Source organism: Cheilinus undulatus, linkage group 16 (assembly GCF_018320785.1).
Source record: "Cheilinus undulatus linkage group 16, ASM1832078v1, whole genome shotgun sequence".
Lineage (NCBI taxonomy): Eukaryota > Metazoa > Chordata > Actinopteri > Labriformes > Labridae > Cheilinus > Cheilinus undulatus.
The window spans coordinates 2357608-2378214 of NC_054880.1; the positions used below are offsets into that span (position 1 = coordinate 2357608).

At 38.5% G+C, this 20607-nt stretch overlaps 3 protein-coding genes and 1 gene segment (V, D, J or C); all 4 read right to left on the minus strand.

Moving 5' to 3' along the window:
* Window positions 1–20607, minus strand: part of LOC121523659 — a 189612-nt gene that overhangs the window by 158074 nt on the left and 10931 nt on the right.
* On the minus strand, window positions 802–4455 carry LOC121523566 (gastrula zinc finger protein XlCGF57.1-like). Its single transcript, XM_041808496.1, has 2 exons — window positions 4322–4455; window positions 802–2834 (listed from the first exon to the last, which is right to left on the minus strand). The coding sequence occupies exons 1-2, from the start codon at window positions 4344–4346 to the stop codon at window positions 1261–1263; spliced, it is 1599 nt and encodes a 532-aa protein (XP_041664430.1). The 5' UTR covers window positions 4347–4455; the 3' UTR covers window positions 802–1260.
* Window positions 5669–9232, minus strand: LOC121523578 (oocyte zinc finger protein XlCOF6.1-like). Of its 2 annotated transcripts, XM_041808512.1 has the most exons (3): window positions 9099–9232; window positions 8137–8322; window positions 5669–7850 (listed from the first exon to the last, which is right to left on the minus strand). In XM_041808512.1, exon 3 carries the CDS (start codon window positions 7579–7581, stop codon window positions 6376–6378), a length of 1206 nt encoding a protein of 401 aa, XP_041664446.1. In that variant the 5' UTR covers window positions 7582–7850; window positions 8137–8322; window positions 9099–9232; the 3' UTR covers window positions 5669–6375. The 2 variants fall into 2 exon arrangements, with proteins under 2 accessions (XP_041664446.1, XP_041664445.1); XM_041808511.1 differs by lacking the exon at window positions 8137–8322.
* Window positions 10497–14651, minus strand: LOC121523570 (gastrula zinc finger protein XlCGF57.1-like). The gene is made up of 2 exons (XM_041808499.1): window positions 14533–14651; window positions 10497–12872 (listed from the first exon to the last, which is right to left on the minus strand). The coding sequence occupies exons 1-2, from the start codon at window positions 14570–14572 to the stop codon at window positions 11332–11334; spliced, it is 1581 nt and encodes a 526-aa protein (XP_041664433.1). The 5' UTR covers window positions 14573–14651; the 3' UTR covers window positions 10497–11331.

A 20607-nucleotide genomic window follows, 5' to 3' on the forward strand; every position in this document is an offset into this window, starting at 1 on the left:
CAAGATTTGTCTCACATTTCTAATTTAGCAAGGAAAATAAGACCAGAGCTTGGTTTTCATTACAGGAATAAGTTATGCTTAACAGTGGGAAATTTAAAAGAGATTGGTCAGGCAACAATTTTACCTGTTTTAAACTATGGAGACACTCTTTACACACATGCCATTGCCTCTATTGTAAATCCATTGGATGCTGTATATCATAATGCTCTTGGATTTCTTACTGGTGACAGATTTCATACACATCACTGTGACCTGTAATGCCCTGGAGGTTGGCCATCTTTGGGTCAACACAGGAAGCAGCACAGTATTCTCTTTATTTACAGAGGACAAATTGGTAAACTACCTCCTTACCCTATCTATGAAGATCTCAACCTGTACAACCAGATCTCAGAAGTGGATCACTAAGAACACCAAGGTTTAGGACTTAAAGGGGCGGACTGCTACTAGTGTTGCTGCACCTATTTTGTGAAACAACGTTCAAATGAGTGTAAAGCTGCCTTCTCTTGTGTCTTTTGGCGTATTTAAAGAGTTAATGTCTGAACTGGAGGAACTCAGGAAGGAAATTGCAACCGTTTTAATAGGTGAAACATTAATTGAGACATATTGTATGTCTAACTATATATGTATAATTGCAAGTAACCTATGCAGATAACTCACCACCAACACTGTAAGAAATAATGACACAAATTTCTAATATTTTTGGAATAAACAGATTTATTCAATGAAAAAGAGTGTAGTTTGGGCCTAATATAGAACACTGTATGTGTCAGAAGTGAAAGACAGAGACAGCTGTATTTATAATATGCCCACATAATTTTTTCATATTTCTTCCCAAAACAATCTATCTAAAAAGATTCTGTGACAAACTTTTTGGGTCCCAACCCCACAGTTGAGAACCACTGATCCAAGATATACTTGCTGTGCCAACTGAGACTTTTGAATAAACCAATATATGACATGACAACAGGATAATGGTAATTTGATTATTAAAACATATAATTCAAAGCGATAACTTAACAAATCATGACATTTGCAGAGTTTCTGTAAAAATGTCTGTAACAACGGTAATACTATTGCAGGGGTGCTTAGATTAAACTAAGGGTGTAAATAACGATATAGTGCAAAGAGGGAGATCTACTGTTTCTCTCCTGTGTGATTTTCAGAGGTTAATGCCAACTGTTAGTCAATTGCATTACATTTTATGACTGACTGGAATTTTCCAAGCTCTTATGGTAAAACTGGCAGATGGTTTCTGGTTCTCTAGGAATCATCAGGTTCAGAATAGTCCTCTATGGTAACCTCAATCTCTGAATGTAAATGTCCATCTGGATCCAAGTGCCTACCTTCTTCTGATCCTCCACTACACTCTCCATCGGCTTCTGTTTCCATCTGTCCTTTTAGTGTAACTTGTGTTTTTAATGGTGCTGAGGCATGAACACAAATACACTTGTGTTTTCTTAACTGAGCTTGCCATCTGAATTTTTGATGACAAGAAGTGCAAGTTAAAGGTTTTTCTCCTGTGTGAACTCTCATGTGTTTATTCAAATTTGCTTGATTCCTGAAGCTTTTAGTGCATTCGGAGCAACTAAAGGGCCTCTCATCAGTGTGAATCATCATGTGTCTTTTCAGAGAATGTCTATCACCAAATTCTTTACCACACTCTGAGCAAATAAGGGTTTTCTGTTCTGTATGAACACACATATGTTGAGTCAAATTAACCATACGTTGAAAAGCTTTTCCACACTCTGTGCAGCTGAAGGGTTTTGACACTGTGTGAATTTTCATATGTTGGTTTAGTAACCCCTCAAAGTTGAATGTTTTACCACACTCTGAGCAACTAAAAGGCTTCTCCTTGTGAACTAACATATGTTGGTTCACTGATTCCTTGCGATTAAATCTTTTACCGCACTCGGTACAACTGAAGGGTGTTTCTCCTGTGTGAGACCTCAAATGATCCATCATATGACTTTTACGTCTATAGCTTTTGCCGCACTCAGGGCAGCTGAAGGGTTTCTCCCCTGTGTGTGTTCTCAAGTGAGCCGTCAGATTGCCTCTATCTCTAAAACCTTTGCCACATTCAGGGCAGCTGACGGGTTTCTTTTCCTTGTGAGCTCTCAAGTGAGCCTTCAAACTGCTTTTAAGTTTAAATCCTTTGCCACACTCAGGGCAGCTGAGTATTTTCTTCACCGTGTGAATTCTCATATGTCGTTCCAGATGTGTTTTACTGTTAAATCTTGCACTACACTTAGAGCAGCCCAAGGGTTCCTGTCTTGTATGAATTCTCATGTGATTGGTTAGATTACATTTCCTAATGAATATCTGATCACACTCAGAACAGCTGTGATAAATGCCATTGGTCTTTGATCCCTTATCTTTAACTCTTTCAACAGAATTTAAACCTGACTCATACACTGTTGTGCAATTCGCATTTTTACAGACTTCAACCTCAGGTTCAGGATAGTCTTCAATCATGACCTCAATCTCTGAATGTAAACGTCTCTCTGGATCAGAGCTCCTGGCTTGTTCTGGTATTCCACAGTCCTCTCCATCAGCTCCTGTTTCCATCTGTTCTGTTTTTATTTGATGGAGTTTCAAAGACTGTGATTTATCCTCATTCTCTTCAGTCTTCACAGGAACAGGACTGATTGGGAACTTGATATCAGCCTCCTCTTGTCCTTGAAGCTGCTCTCTTTCATTGCTGATGCCAAATTCCTCCTGTTCCTCTTTAATGTGTGAGGGCTTGGTGTCCTCCTGATCTAGGCTGGGACTCCACTCCTGTTGCTCAGGAGGCTCTTTTTTACACACAGACATCTGCTGGGCATCAACAGGAAGCACTGCAATACAGAAAGAGACATAAAAGAAAGATATAAATTAATCTTAAGACCACACTAGGAATTTAAGATGTCCCTTTAACCCTTGTCCTGTACTGCTCTGGCCTCCTAATGGCCATCCTCCAGGCCTGTGCCAAGCCCATGCCCCATCCCTCCCAGCTGCCACCGGTTGAGGGGGCAGCTGTTGAGCTGGATCAAGCTTGGGAAAGCGTGCCAGCTACATGTAAAAGTGCAGCTGCTGCCCCGGCATCAGGTAGCTGACCCTTCACATCCCCCCTTTCCTGAGCACATCAGCATTAGACACATGCTCATACCAACAATACCAAAAGAAGCACCAAGTTGTCACAAAGGAGTTCAGGTGGTGCCTCTAGTCATCAGTCTATGTCCAGGCCTCACAAGAGCATGGTAAGACTGAAAGGACCAAAGACTGAAAGACTGACTTTCATCTGCAAGCTTTGATACTGGGAACCACAATATCTTGCTCAGCAAACCCAGAGCCCCATGCACAAGTCCAAGTCTGCAGTTGAGCTCAATTTCGCAGTCAGCAGATTGATGGATTCAACTGTCAATGGAGGTGAGCTGCTCTACATCATAAATCCTGTTCAGCAATATAAGTGCAAGGACCTTGCCCGACACTGTGTAATACCACTGCAGTTGTTACACTCTCACAAATCACCCTTTCCTTTCCAGGTAGGAACAACAATGCCCCTCTTCCAGTCAGTAGGGATGATGCTTGTTCCCAATGCAGAGCAGATGAGAGCATGCAACCACAGGAGGGAGGTTTCACCACCTGCCTTGAGCATCTTTGAATGGATCTCTCATACACCTAGTGCTTTCCTGTCCTTCAGCTTGTTCACCACCTGTCCAATCTCCTCGCTAGTTGGTGAATCGCAGCATACAGGTGGGTCCACACTCACTGTCTGTCTGCGGCATCCATTTAGAGCTCACGACTGGGAAGACCAACTGATACAACTCTGCAAAGTAGCCAGACCAAAGATGCTTGATATCTGACTCTTTTACATTCTATTCTATTCCATTTTGTTAAAGCCATCCATGCCTTCTGATCGCTCACTTGGGTGTTTTGAGATCACTCTCTTCAGATCACACTAAGAGTTATCCCTCAGTGCGTAATGTATGTTTTGGCAGACATTGGGATCCACAATGTGCCTGAAAAATAAACTCGTCATAACCTCACAACCTCAAAAAAGTAACTTTGACAAAGGAACTGTTCGCTAGTTAGCAGTCTGTTAGCTAAGCTAGCACACTTCAAAATAAAAGACGAAACGCTCAAATTAAAAAAGAAAAAAAAAGAGCTCGAACGACATTTCCGACCGAAAAATTATGGAGAGAACAAGATTCGCAGGCACAATGAAAACCACAAATAGACGGAAAATAGACGTCTGTTGTGTGTAGGTGAAGGTTAGCAAAAAAAGCTAAGCTCGCTGAAACATTTTCCGTAAACAAGCTTCCAGAAGAAGAAGAAAACAAACCTGAAAGAGTTTGAAACCCGGACATTTCATACACATGCAAAGGTTAAAGATGGAGATGAACACTTTTCTAGGAATAATTCGGCTCCTACAGGACGCTGGGTCGTCCAAACATGCTAACAGTGCTCGGCGGAGACGAGCCCTCATAACCCGGAAACAAAAACCCAGTTCCTGTGTACCTATCCGGTTTTCAGAATAAACGCAGGGTTTTAAATGTCAGATATATGACAGACAGACAGATAGACAGATAGATAGATATCACGACATTTACTTCATTCCATTTAATCGACTGTCTTTTGTGTTGTACAAAGTATTATACATTTTTAAATTTGAGAAAATCAAAATAATTGATTCACATGTAGGCTGCCACACACAACACACCAGTATAGATACAAACTTCTATATTTAGAAGATCGGTGTTCTGAAGGAGTTTGGACTATTGTTCATTTTATGGACGATGAAGGAAACTTGTTACATCTCTAAGCATTTTGTGAGAAAATTTGATATAAATACACATTTAGTTGATATATAACAATATAACAGGATGACAAAAGCCATACCAGCCTCCCTGAGATCAATACATTAAGAAGACATGATCCACTCTTAAGTCCCACTGTTACAGCAGTTTGCCCCAACCCAATTAGAAGAAAACAATCCTTTAGGAGTATTATGAGGGGAAGAATAAGATACAAGTATATGACATACCCATTCCCTCAAATAATGAAAGAGCTGAATTTAAGCATTTAAATAAAATTTACGTAAATTAAGTGTGGTATTTTTTTGCACGTGGGAACTTTATCATTTATTAGTAAAGGAATGAATTATTTTCTGCATCCTTACATGGAGTTGTCAGTTACAAGATAGTTGTTTGTTATCAAAAATATAAAACTGAGATATTTGCAACATTTCTGACTTCTAAAAATCAGGAGGATGCATTTTGCTCTGTTATAATCATTTCAGGGGTGTTGGGATGAAATTCAGAGGGGCTCCCGCACTCCTGAAGGGTCTAAAATTTCCTATTAGCTTACCTCTGAGCTTTCATTATCATCATTAACCAGGATTACCATAAAATGTTATAACTAACTAGCCAGCAAATCAGAATACTCACTAAAGAATACAATCTTTAGCTTGTGCTGAACTATGCATTCCTTAAAATATTGAGTACTGACACTCTTTAGGTGGTTGATGCTCTTATAACTTTGACATCCCACTGCTCTCCAGCATCTGATTCTGTGTCCGTATTGCATACAGTTTAAGGCAGGTCTTGACTGGTCTAGCCTCAGGACCCACCATCAACGCTGCAAAAAAATGACCCACATTTCGGATATTCTTTGACAAAAGGGATTTATTCAATGAAGAGTGTGTTGTTTGGACTGAATATAGTACAAGGCACATGTCAAAAGTAAGAGAGAGAAAGAAAAATCATAATACAGGCCCTATGGATCGCATGGAAGGGGAAACTAATCCAAATAGAATAAATTCTTATAAATACACTGAGCAGTGAAACAAATTCTTCCTTTAAGATAATGAAAAAAATGAATATCTACAAGCTCAATGAAATCTAAGTACAGAGGTAAAATTCTATCCACTTCTTCCCAGAGACACCCTATCATAAAATCATCCTGTATGCTGATGTTATACAGATGCTCTAACCTGACAGACCAGACTGTTTCATACATTAATTGCATGCAAAATAGCATGCAACATATAACATGTTTTCTGTCATGAAGAGCTTTCAGTGCAGTTATTTGCTCTTCTTTCAGAGGAAAAATAAAGACAAAGATACATCTGGTCCATTTCTGATAAAACTGCTGCTATGCTCTGGCCACATCTAAGCTAATCTCACACCCACAGCAGTGGCAGCAGCTTGTACCAGTTTCTGGTACAACTAAACCCCTGTAGCTACCACCTTATTCTCATCTTATGATGCTGATTAGTCAGGTCCATTTTTGGACCATGCACAATCATTTCAGATTGGGATTTTACAGATGGCTCAGCCTGGTAACAAAAATGGAATCTGGCCAACCCATCTGCTTTGATGGACGGCCACTTGTTTTCTAGGAATCATCATGAATGTCCTCTATGACAACCTCAATCTCTGCTTGTAAATGTTCATCTGGATCCATGTTCCTATCTCCTTCTGATCCACCAAGGTCTTCTACAACAGATCCTGTTTGTATGTGGCTTTCGAGTTTAATGTCTGTTATTAATGGTGAGGAAGCTAAACCACCAACACATGTATGTCTTCTTAACTGAGCTTGCCATCTGAATCTTTGGTCACACGAACTGCAGCTTAAGGGTTTTTCTCCTGTATGAACTCTCATGTGTCTATTCAACTGAGCTTTGTCCTTGAAACTCTTACCACACTCAGAGCAACAAATAGGTTTCTCACCTGTGTGAATCATCATATGCCTTTTCAGAGAACTTGTTTTGCCAAATTCTTTACCACACTCAGAACAAATGATCTTAGGTTTTGTATGAATGCACTTATGTAGTGTTAGATGTTGTTTATGATTAAAACCTCTACCACAGTCAGAGCAGCTGAAGGGTTTCTCTTCCATGTGAATTTTCACATGCTGTCTCAGATCTCTCTTAAAGTGAAATTTTTTACCACACTCAGAGCAACCAAAGGGTTTGTCTCTTGTATGGATAAACACATGTCGGTTCAAAGATTCCCTGCAATTAAATCCTCTACCGCACTTAGAGCAATTGAAGGGTGTCTCTTCTGAGTGACACCTCAAATGATCCCTCATCTGATTTTTACGTCTGAATCTTTTGCCACATTCAGGGCAGCTAAAGGGTTTCACTCCCGTGTGAGTTCTCAAATGATCTGTCAAATTTTTACGTTGAAATTCTTTACCACACACAGGGCAGTTGATGGGGTTCTTTGTCATGTGAACTGCCATATGTCGTACTAGATGTGCTTTAAGGCTAAATTTTGCACTACACTCAGAGCATCCCAATGGTTTCTCTCTTGTATGGATATGGTTGGTTAGATTATTTTGCATATTTAATATTTTTCCATACTCAGAACAGCTGTGCAGTTTCTCATTGGTCTTTGGTCCCTCATCTTTAACTCTTTCAACAGAGCTTAAACCTGACTGATACACTGTTGTGCAATTCATCTTGTTACAGACTTCAACCTCAGGTTCAGAAGAGTATTCAATTTTGACCTCAATGTCTGGATGTGAATATCTCTCTGGAGCTGAGCTCCAAGTTTGTCCTGATCCTCCACAGTCCTCTCCATCAACTCCTGTTTCCATCTGTTCAATTTTTATCTGATGAAGCTGCAAAGACTGAGGTTTCTCTTCATCATCTTCAGTCTTCACAGGAACAGGACTGAACGGGAACTTGATATCCACCTCCTCTTGTCCTTGAAGCTGCTCTCTTTCTTTGCTGATGAACAGTTCCTCTTGCTCCTCTTTAATGCTTGGGGGCTTGGTGTCCTCTTGATCCAGGCTTGGGCTCCACTCCTGTGACTCAGGAAGCTCTTCTTCACTTGCCAACAGCTGCTGTTCATCAGCAGGTGGCACTGGAATACAGAAAGAGAAATAAAGGAAACATATACATTTATTTTAAGACCACACAGGGATTTTAAGCTGTCCTTACAAGTCTTAATTTCAATAAATCAAAATTTTAATTAAAAGGTGCTGAAGATATAAAACCAATCCAGGAGCTCATTTTCACTCCTCATTAGTGTTGCAGGGTATCCTGAAATTGTTGCACTTTTTCTGTCCTTTTTATAACCGCCTGAACTGTTGATACAAGGCAGAATGGATCAATACTTTTATGTTCTTTACACCAAATTCTGACCCTACCATGTAAATGTTGCAGCTGAAACCAGGACTCATCAGACCAGGCGACATTAGTCAAGTCTTCTATTGCCCAATTTTGGTGAGCCCGCGGGAATTGTAGCCTCAAGTTTTCTGATTTTACCCAACAGGAGCAGCAGCCAGTGTGATGTTCTGCTGCTGTAGCCCATCTGCTTCAAGGTCCAACTTGTTCTGTGTTCAGAGATGGTATTCAGCATACCTTGGTTGTACCCTGGTAAATTTACTTTGTCATACTATTACTCTGTAAACCCCAGAGATGAATGTGTGTAAATACCAGAAGATCAGCAGTTTCTGAAATACTCAGACCCAGCTGTCTGGCACCAACAAACATGCCAAGTTCAGAGTCACTTAAATCCTCTTCCTTCCCCATTCTGATGCCCAGCAAGTCGTCTTGACCACATCAACATGCCTAAATGCAATAAGATGCTGCCAGGTGATTGGCTGATTACCTACTTGTGTTTTAAAGCTATTTAACAGGTGTACCTAATAGAGTGACCGGTTAGTGTATGTCGCACTGTAAAGCGGTCATCTTTTTGTTTGTATGTAACGTATGTTTAAGCAGATAAACGTAGCTCAGACCCACGATGTGTTAAACGGAGATACACAAATTCGTCATAGTAATACACACTAACTACGATCAACAAAGTGACTGTACAGAATAAAGTAGCCTGCTAGCTAACTAGCAGCCTGTTAGCTAGGCCAGCATATAATCACTCGGACTCTGTAATCAAATATAAATAGTTTAGATTTTAACAAACTCAAAGGACAATCTTGAACGAAATATTGCGGAGAGAACACGATTCAAGGCACACTGGACCCCACAATTAATCACACAAGAAACACTAGTCTTCTAACACCTTACTGTGTGGAAGTAAACGCTAGCATAAAAGCTAAGCTTCCTGAAACATTCAAAGGTAAACAAGACTAAAAGAAGAAAGAAAACAAACCTGAAAGATACTCAAACCAGGACATTTTACAGACATCCAGAAGTTAAAGAATAAGTAAACTCTGAACACTGTTTTCTTGGATTATTCCGCTCTAACAGGACGCAGGGTCATCTAAACATGATAGCACTGGCTCAGCGGTGAAGAACCCTCCGAACCCGGAAACAATACACCAGTTTGAATATCCATCCGGTTTTCAGAATAAGGGTATGGTTTAAAATGTCCAACGTTTTACAACTATAAAGAAAATTACAATTACAGAGAATTGGATTTGTGAATAGTTTTACGATCTGGATCAAGGCTGGTGACAAAGGAGGAGGCATGTTCACATTTTTACATTCTGAGAAGATAAAAATAATAGTAGCAAGTAGGCTGCGATTTTGTGCAGTGCACTCTGGGTAGTGATGTCAAATTGTTCATCTTCAAATATCTTTTCCAAAGGAGTGTCAACCTTTAAGCATTTTTAAAATTTCAATTTGAGTTCAGTTTTGGCAAAAAGGACAAAAAGGATGAAGACTTTTTAATATTAATCAAGGTGAGTGCAATCAAGAAGATTCAAGATCAGATAAGGGTGGTTTTAGGATCAGACCTTTAGGGATGCTCAGTATATTTAACCTGTTAGAAATGAAATAAACAAACAAACAAAAAAACCAAATACACAGGTCTCCCCTCAATGTAGTCCACCATCTTTGATTTTTTCTTCTTGCATAAGATACTACTTTGTGTGTTTCTACATTACCAGAGAGAAGCAAATAGCAGAGTCCCACTTTTTACTCAGCTGGTACCCACAATTACCACCAGAAGTGAGCATCACGATCTAAAATGTAACTGTTAGATGTTGCCAATATTCTCCAATTTTATGCACTGCACCTTTAATGAGTTTTGACATGTGAACATGCTCTTTTATCCCTCTGCTAAACTGCACATATGTCTCCTCCTCATTGTTGAGCCATATTGTAATTCTAATACCATTATACTGTACTTAAATCAACAAATTTTTAAATGCAGAACTTGTCAGTGTCTCCACTGTGCACTACTACTATTTTTTTCAGTTTCTGTTTAAAAAGTGCATTTATCTTATCAAAAGAACTATCTTTTAACAATTACATGTTATGACTAACTAGCTAGAAAGTCAGAGCACATGCTAAGGAATAAAATCTTTAGCTCAAATCTTTTACTAAACATGTTTCATGCTTACACAGTTTCAGTAGTTGTTGCTTTTATGACTTTGACAGCCTTCTACTCTCTTTAGCACTGTTTCTGTTTTACTACCACATAAAGTCTAAAGTAAATTATTCACCAGTCAAGCATTAAAAACAGTCACCAACACTGTAAAAAGAAATCAAGTTCTGACATTTTGGACCAAACAGACTTATTTAATGAAAACGAGTGTTATTTCGACCTAATCCAGTACATGGCATGTGTCAAAAGTAAGATACAAAAAACAAACAAACAAACAAACAAAAAAACAAAAAAAAAAAAGAAAAAAAATCATTAAACAGCCCCTCTAGATCACGTGGAAGGGGAAACTAATCCAAATAGAAGCACATTCTTATAAACACATTGGGAAGAGGAAAACCATATGTATTTACCCGTATGATAATGATAAAAGGGGATATCTAAAATCAATAAAATCTAAAGAAAGAGGTAAAATTATATCCACTTCTTTCTGGAGGCACACTAACATAAAATCATCCAGTATGCTGATGAGATACTTATGTACAAATCAGACATGTCAGGCAGATTGTGTCATACATCGATTGCATGCAAAATATTTCAAATTCATCAGAGAACCCTCCCAAAGGGCAGAAATTTTCAAAAAGGACTCTGAAAGTGGATGTACGTTCTGTCTGTTGTATTCATCATGGGCAATCAGAGCAACAAGACAAAATGAGGTTGTAGGCACTGTTGTAGTTTGAGAATGGTGGCTTATATCCATGCTCAGGCAGCTCCATCAAGCATAATTATCTATCTGTCTGGCTATCTATTAAAAAGAAAATACTGTCCAGATCTAAAAAAACTGCCACTAAAGCTATAGCCCATTTTCATTTTATGCTTTGAGAGCACAGAAAAAGAATATTCCGTCAGAAACACCTACTATTGTCTACATTTCTTCAAAAATAGAAAGGATGTTAACTCTGACTGAAACTTTTGCCATGTAAGAACAGCTATTTTTTACTGCTTACTGGTTCATCACAATATTACATTTCATGACTGATGGAAATTTCCTTCTCTCTCATTGTGAAACAGACAGATGGCCACTGGTTCTCAAGGAATCATCACGAAAGTCTTCACCTTCAGGTTCAGAAAAGTCATCTATGCTAACCTCAATCTCTGCATGTAAATGTCCATCTGGATCCAAGTTCCTGCCTCCTTCTGATCCTCTACAGACCTCTACAACAGATCCTGTTTGTATTTGGCTGTTCAGCTTATTGTCAGTTATTAATGGTGCTGAGGCATGTCGACCAACACACTTGTGTTTTCTTAACTGAGCTTGCCATCTGAATCTTTGGTGACAAGAAGTGCAACTTAAAGGTTTTTCTCCTGTATGATTTCGCATGTGTTTCTTTAAATTTGCTCTATCCTTGAAACTTTTATCACACTCAGAGCAACTAAAGGGTTTCTCACCAGTGTGAATCATCATATGCCTGTTCAGAGAACTTGGTTTACCGAATTCTTTACCACACTCAGAGCAAAAAATTTTAGGTTTTGTATGAACGCACTTATGTAGAGTTCGATGTTGTTTATGAGTAAAACCTCTACCGCAGTCAGAGCAGATGAAGGGTTTCTCAACCATATGAATTCTCACATGCTGTCTCAGATCTCTCTTAAAGTTAAATTTTTTACCACACTCAGAGCAACCAAAAGGTTTGTCTCTTGTGTGGATCAACATATGTTGGTTCACTGATTCCTTGCGATTAAATCTTTTACCGCACTCAGAGCAACTGAAGGGTGTTTCTCCTGTGTGAGACCTCAAATGATCCATCATATGACTTTTACGTCTATATCTGTTGCCACACTCAGGGCAGCTGAAAGGTTTCTCTCCTGTGTGAGTTCTCAAGTGATCAGTCAGATTGCTTTTAAGTTTAAATCCTCTCCCACACACAGGACAGCTGATGGGTTTCTTTTCAACATGAAGAGCCATATGCCGTTCCAGATGTGCTTTAAGGTTAAATTTTGCACTACACACAGAGCAACCAAAGGGTTCCTCTCTTGTATGAATTTTCATGTGACTAGTTAGAGAACTTTTCCTTTTGAAATTCTGACCACACTCAGAACAGCTGTGCAGTTTCTCATTGGTCTTTGGTCCCTCATCTTTAACTTCTTCCACTGACTTTAAACCTGATGGGAACACTGTTGTGTACTTAACATTGTTACAGTTTTCAGTCTCAGGTTCAGAAGGGTCTTCAAGTTTGACCTCAATCTCTGGATGTAAATGTCCTTCTGGATCTGAGCTCCTGGCTTGTTCTAATTTTTTACAGTTTTCTCCATCAGCTCCTGTGTCCATCTGTTCTATTTTTATCTGGTGAAGCTGCAAAGACTGAGGTTTCTCTTCATCATCTTCAGTCTTCACAGAAACCGGACTGAACAGGAACTTCATATCAGCCCCTCCCAGTGTTTGAAGCTGCTCTCTATCCTGATTGATCCATTGTTCCTCCTGTTCCTCTTTAATGTGTGAGGGCTTGGTGTCCTCTTGATCCAGACTGGAGCTACATTCTTGCTGCTCAGGAGGCTCTTCTTTCTTCACTAACAGCTGTTGTACATCAGCAGGTAGCACTTCAAAAGACATAAAGGGAAGATATAAATTCATTTAAAGACCAAACTAGGATTTTAAGTTGCCCCTTAAAGTCACAAAGTCAGCTGATCTGATTTTCTATAAGTCAACACTATGGTAAAATATAAATGGAATTAGACCTTAGAGAAAGCTTTGAAAATTTACATGGTAAAGTTTGAGTCTCATAGTTTAAGCAGACTTTATTTGACCAATAATACCATATAATGAAATACAGAAAAAATAATGAATTGGGTGATTTTTTTTAAAGTGGCAATCAAATGTTCTGTCCTTTGCCTTTAAGTAATGCCTGGTGACAGTCAGGCCAACCCATAAAGTTGTTTGGGCCCCTGACAAACCCAGAGAATGGTCCCTCCCCAGCTGTGATTTATTGATAATATATAGCATTTGTGCTAGCATCCTGACTAACAGTTTCCTCACTTTGGACCTGGAAAGTGTGCCATACTATTATTGGGTTCTGATTTGGAAATCATTTTTTGTGCCACTTTTAAGCTATCTTTTCTGCCCATTTTTGTCACTATTATTCGCCGTTTTTTTAAATCCGATTTTACCACCTTTTGCCCCAACTTTTGCCACTTTAGACAAATTTCTACCACTTTTTAACCCAATTTCAGAATTTTAAAATTATTTTCACCACTTTGCCTATTTTGCCACATAGTAGTCCCCGTTAACCATTTTTATCACTATTAAACCCTGTCAGTCCACTCTATCAATTTTTGCCAATTTTAACCACATTTCACAATCTGCTTTGCCCATTTTGCCACTTTTTAAATCCCCCTCCTCACTCTGTTGCCCATTTATTGCTAGTTTTAACCACATTTCACATTTTTTTTTATTCAGTTTTGCCACTTTTAAATCTCTTTACACCACTTTTCCTGGCTGTTTCTGCTACTATGGCCCATTTCTGCTACTTTTGCAACTCCATTGCACTGCATTTTCTTCCCATTTTTTCCACATTTAACTCATTCTGAGTCTATTTTTAGAAAAGGGGTTTTGATATAGCACACATAAATAAATATATTTTGCTTTGATAAGAGTGGTTATTCAGTTAAAAACAAATTAAAGCAACATGAAATATTGATGTCACAGCTTAACATGCCACTGGGGGCCCACTACTGTCACACCAGCACAGGTGGTCCTCCTCAGAGGCGCGTGCACTAACGTAAAAGAAGTGTGTTTTTTTTTTTTTTCTTTATTGGCAAGTGACTGAACCACTACCATGTGTCTGAGTGAATCATGATGGCGATAAACAACGCATGTATTTATTTCACCTGCCTTGTAGATTTGTTGAAAAATCATATAAGTTATTTGAGGCAAATCTGTGGTTATAGTAATTCATATATGCATTCTGGCCGGTAATGACAGGTGTTACAGATGTGTCCAGGCTGACAGATCAGTCCGGGGTCCTGCGACTTCCTTCACTGCCAGTCCGGACATATCTGGTACCTACAACGAGGAGAAATAAATTCACGGGCACAACGTATTTTGTTATCGCCTTGAACACACCAGTCATTTAACTGTAACGTTACAACTGGAGCTAGCTGTGCCTACCATGAAGCTGTGTGGATGTAAACGTTAGCTAAAGGCTCAGCTCCCTATAACGTTTACAATAAACATGTTTACAGGAGAAGAAAGAAAACACACCTGAAAGATCCTGAAACCCGGACATTTTTAAAAAAAACATCCAAGAGTTAAAGAAGGGAACAAAAACTCTGAACACTTTACAGGGAACCCGACAGGACGCTGGGTCATCCAAACATGCTAATCACACTTGGCAGGAGAGAAGCTTCTGGACCCGGAAACAAAATTGTAACATCCGGCACACTCTCGGCCTTCAGAATAAAGGTGGTTTTAAATGTCCAACCCTTTATTTTAGAACGAAAACCCTCAAGCAGTCGACAGCAAATCTGAGCCTGGGTTGTGAATTTTCAATGAATTGGTTCATAATTTTAGCCTCAGCTCAATTTAATTAAATGTAGTGTAGTCAACCTAAGATAGCAAACGGCATGTGTCAGAGCCAAGAAAAGAAACATAGTTAAAATGTGCTTTATTCACTTTTTGACAGATTACTTTTTTTTCCATAGACACATTTGTACCAACCCAACTGCTGGGAACAACTGGTTTGAGGTTTACCTGTTGGCTTTTAGATGAAACCAATTGTGAGAAATGATATATTGAATGAAAACAGGATTATGTTTGCTTTAAGTATGATTGAACATCAAACACATTACTCAATGTGATGGCCGGAAAAAGGGCACTTCCAGAGTTTCTCTTAAATTAGTTGTAGCACTGTTGATCAAGGTTTCACAATAGTTTATGCTAATAACACTGGTGTGAAAATAGAGAAAACTGTTGGATGTGAAGTTCTTGATTTGTGTAATAGAGAAGCAGTTTCAGGCTGGGTGCCAGTGGTTCTCTGCAGTGTGAGAAATTAATTAAGTTTGAGGGATGAAAATTAAACACAGTCCTCTGGGTTACAGCAGAGAAGGTTTCTATATCTGTTGGTCTTTGTCGGCCTGGAGAACATTATACCCACATCTTCCCAGAGACACAATACCATAAAGTCATCCAGTATACTGATTATCTCTAAGTTTACATCACACATCTCCAATTCTTTGAGTCCAAAATGCCCACTTAAAATAAACCCATTTATATTTCTCATCCAAAGAAAATGTCTGTCAAAAAAAAGAAAATCCACAACGTATTTTATGAAGAAAAAAAAAAAATCAGTAGTACGATTTAGTATTCGTTCAATGATAGACACCATGAGTAATCACAGTCTCTGTTGTAGTTGCTTAGAGCAATTCCATTGGATGAAAAAACAGTCAGGGGGTTACTCTAGGTGACAGCAGATAATTACCTGCTTATACTTTTTCAAAGTTACATACATTTCTAATTTATAGTTTCATACTGGAGATCACTGTTTCTCTCTGTGTGACTTTTCATAACTCCAGCTGGAACTATTACCATATTCAGCAGCAGAATTTTACTTGTTACTGGTTTGTCACCAGTATTACATTTCATAACTATGACTGGAATGCCCTAATCTCTCACTGTAAAACTGATAGATCATCCTTGTTTCTTAAGGAATCATGAAAGTCAGCAGTCTCAGGTTCAGAATAGTCTTCTATGGAAACCTCAATCTCTGCTTGTAATTGTCTGTCTTGTTCTGAGTTCCTGGCTTCTTCTGATCCTCCACTGTTTTCTACATCAGCTCCCTTTTCTGTCTTTCTTTTTAACTTTGTTTGTCTTTTTAATGGCTCTGAAGCATGATCAACACCACACTTGTGTCTTCTTAACTGAGAATACCATGAAAATCTTTGGTCACAAGTGCTGCAGCTTAAAGGTCTTTCTCCTGTATGAATTCTCATATGTTTATTCAAATTTGCTTTATCCTTAAAACTTTTAGCGCACCCAGAGCAACTGAAGGGTTTCTCTCCAGTGTGAGTTATCATATGTTTTTTCAGAGATCCTTTATAAGCAAATCGTTTACCGCATTCTGAGCACGTGAATGGTTTCTCTCCTGTGTGAATCCTCATGTGATCAGTCAAATGAGCATTATAGATAAAACTCTTTCCACACTCAAGGCAGATAAAGGGTCTCTCTTGTCCATGTTGTGCCATGTGAGCAGTCAGAGAAAGTTTACGGTTAAATCTTTTACCACACTCAGAGCAACTGAAAGGTTTGTCTCCAGTGTGACTTCTCATGTGTCTGGTCAGGTTACCTTTTTGGGTAAATCTTTTACCACACTCGAAGCAGCTAAAGAAAATACTTCTTGTGTGAGTTATCATATGTCGAGTCATACTGACTTTATGTTTGAATTTTTGATTGCACACAGTGCAGCTATATGTTTTTTTTCTTGCTAGTTTTCTCATGTGGTCACACATGTTTCCACTCTGGTTTACTGTACCACACTCAGAGCAGGTTAAGTCTTTATCTCTTTTGTGAGTTCTCATGTGAATGATCAGAGACCATTTAAACTTAAATAATTTACCACACTGAGAGCAGCTATGCAGTTTCTTGTTAGAAATCAGTCCCTTATCTCTGTTCTTTTCCCCTAAGTTTAAACTTGACTGATGTTCCATTGTCTCCTTCCAATCATCGCTGTCATCAGTCTCAGGTTCAGACAAGTCTTCAGTCTTGACCTTAATATCTAGTTGTAAATCTCCCTCTGGATCTGAGCTCCTGGCTTTTTCTGGTCCTCCACACTCCTCATCATGAGGTCCCATTTCAGCCTCAGTTTTTAACTTTGTTTTGTCTTGATGAAGCTTTGGTGCTTGGCCACCATCGCATTTGTGCTTATTTAACTGAGAGGGCCAAAAGAATGTTTGGTCACAAACACTGCAGCTGAAGGGTTTCTCTCCTCTGTGATGTGCCATATGTACTTTCAGATCAGACTCCTGTTTAAATGTTTTAACACATTCAGAGCAGCTGAAGGGTTTTTCTTCAGTGTGAGTTCTCATGTGATCAGTCATACTTGCTTTACGACTAAATGTTTTATTACACTCAGAGCAACTGAAGGGTGTCTCTCCTGTGTGAATTCTCAAGTGTCTGGTGAGATTACTTTTCTTTTTGAATATTTCACCACAAAGAGAGCAGCTATGAGTTTTTTTCTCAGTCTTTTTTCTTTTAACTCTTTCCTCAGAGTTTGAACCTGACTGATGCACCATTGTGGCCTCGACATTCTTACAATCACCAGTCTCAAGTTCAGAAGTGTCTTCAGTCTTGACTTCAGTCACTGGTTCTATATCTCCCTCTGGATCTGTATTCCTAGCTGCGTCTGATCCTCCACAGTCCTCTCCAACAGCTCCTGTCTCCATCTGTTCAGTGAGGTTTTGATGAAGCTGTGAGGACTGAAGTTTCTCTTCATCATCTTCAGACTTTACAGACACAGGATCGAATGTGACCTTGATAATATCAGCCTCCTGCAGTCCTTGAAGCTGCTCACTCTCCTGAGTGCTCCACAGTTCCTCCTGTTCCTCTTTAATGTATGGAGGTTCAGTTTCCTCCTGATGCCACAGGGGGCTCCAGTCCTGCTGCATAGGTGGCACATTTTTACTCACCAACAGCTGTTGGACTTCAGGAGGAAGCACTGAAATACAGGAGAACACACCAAGAGAAGCTGTGAGTTTTTTCTTATACCATACTTTGAGTTAGAGATTTGCATTAACTTTAATTTTCTTATTCATATTACCCTATGACCTTTGACTCAAGCATTCGCTAGTTGTACACCCGGGTGTCCATTTTTTTAAACATAGAAATTGTTGCAAAAACAACAACAACAACAAAAAACACAATAAAAAAGTAATCCCTGCCCTTATTCCCTGTGGACATGACTAACTTTCACTAACTTCTCTTTCTCCCCTAACCAGACACAGACAATATCACATCGCCACAATTTTAACTCCCCTGCATTGACTTCCTCAAAGTTTTAGATATTAAGATTTATACATTACTTTTAGAGACATGCTTTGTTTTTATTTTTAGTCCTTATTGTTTCTTTTTATCGTCCCTATTTCATGACATGGCTTCTACCCCCTTTTAAAAGGTTTAATTTCTGCCTATTATTTATTTTTCCATGCTTTCATCTTTGGTCTTCCCAATCCTGGTTTATGTTGCTGGTTTGTTGTGTGGCGGTTCTCATGGTGTATTTCTTGGGTTCTTACTGTGTTTGGGTTGGATGGATATGTTTGTTTGGGTTATTTCAGTTCTTTATTGGCACTTTTTTTCCTGTTGTTGTTCATTAGGTTCTCTTGTTTCAGGGTTTTTATACTTTGCTCTTGTGTATGTTTCTGCATTTATGTTAAAGCACTTAGTAAACCCCTATTTTAAAAGTTCTATCAAAATATAGTTCCTCTAAAGTTATTATCATTATATATATATATATATATATATATATATATATATATATATATTTTTTTTTTTTTACCATATATCTAATATTTTTACAATAAAAAAGAAAAAATCAGATGTTGAATAATCATGAAGCATATTGCAGTTCTTTATAACCTGGGTCTGTCTGTGTAGTTTCAAGTTCTCTTCAGTTGGCAGACACAAACCATCAGCTGTCTCATGTCAATAAGTCCTGCAGATTGAACATTAAGTCCACGAACTGCGTAGAGACAGATCTTTCCTGCAGCGTTGTACTCTTTTCATGTTGTTAATGTTCATTAATGCTCTGCACTGTTGCTGTCATTTAAATAAGAAATTACAAGGTCACTGTGTGCTGTCTTTAGAAAATGTATTCTTCATGACAAATGTCTGTCAGTGAGAAAAGCTGGGGGCAGGATCAAATCTAACAGATTCCACATCACAGAAGTCTAGTTGACAAATCAAAGAGCTTGGTCACAACTGCTTTCTCCATAATGCGTTTTTTAATCACGTGGCAGCCATGCAGTATACTGCAGAAAAACCTGGAAGAGGTCAGAAGAAATTAAATTAAATTAAATTAAATTAAAATTGGTTGCAAGACTCTAAAACAGTGTAAGCTACAGCCCTTCATATTTTTTAACCATTGATACCATATAACTCATATTTCATTAAACTATTGCACTTAAGCTTTGAAAGTTAACAATCAAATTCAAAATTTCATGTTTCCACCAAATGATGTTGTAACACAGTAGTGTGCTGTATAGGACCATTTTAGCCTTTTATATTTTGCTTCTGCTTACCTTTGTCTTGTACTTTATATTTTATTGTAATATCCCATACTGTACCATGTTATACTGTCACACTGCTGTTTGTGTAGTTTGCAGCTAATAGTTTTACTATGTAAATTCATGTCGCTTTGACTTTGCCTTTACTGTAAAGAATGAGTTATACAACACTAATAGCTATTTTGTTTGGGTTTCTGCAATACCCTGATGTCCTCTCTAGGGATTAATATAAGCTATTCTTAGGACAAAACCCTTATTGTTGATTTTTTTTAGTGTTGTATTTTGATCTGTTTGTGTTTCAATATTTTGTTTTGCTCTGTATCACATGTTTGATGTTCTTGATGTGATGAATGAAACCAGTGCTCCATAAAAAGAAAATAACTCAATATCTTTGGGCCAATAGCACTTACTTCACTGGCAATGAAGTGATTTGAGAAAATTGTCAAAGACTTTCTTTTGACCTCAGTAAAGGGTATTCTGGATCAGCTACCGTTTGCATACAGGTCTGACCAATGTGTCAGTGGTGCAATTGGCACCCTGTAAATCTTGATGTAATTGAAATTTGTATTCTTTTACACACTATATAGTTATTTGTCCTGATGGATGGATGTGTTCAATGAATGTTTGGTCTGCTGACTGCAAAGTAAATTACCCTTTACAGGGGTAATAAAGACTACCTTGATTTTTCTTAATGTCTCTGTAAACCACGTTGCATTGTTCCAGGTTTAAATGGTCCAATTTCAATAAAGTTTCCTTTCCTTAAATGTAAACAGTCGTGTTAATAGACATAGATTCTGATTCAGACAGAGTTTGCTGTGCGGGTTTTTCTTTATGTGGCGAAAATGACAAAGAGACCATATATCGACGACATGAAACCAGATTTATGGGGTGATCACTGATCTCTACTAACGTAAAGTGTCATCAGACAAATGATAACATCATTGAAAAATCTTCAAAAAGTGTTAAAGTTCAGAAATCAGATCTGTTTTCGACAGCTAGCTAACACTGATCTGCGTTGCTTAAAACGTTAGCTAGAGGCTCATCTCTCTGTAACACTGCAGTA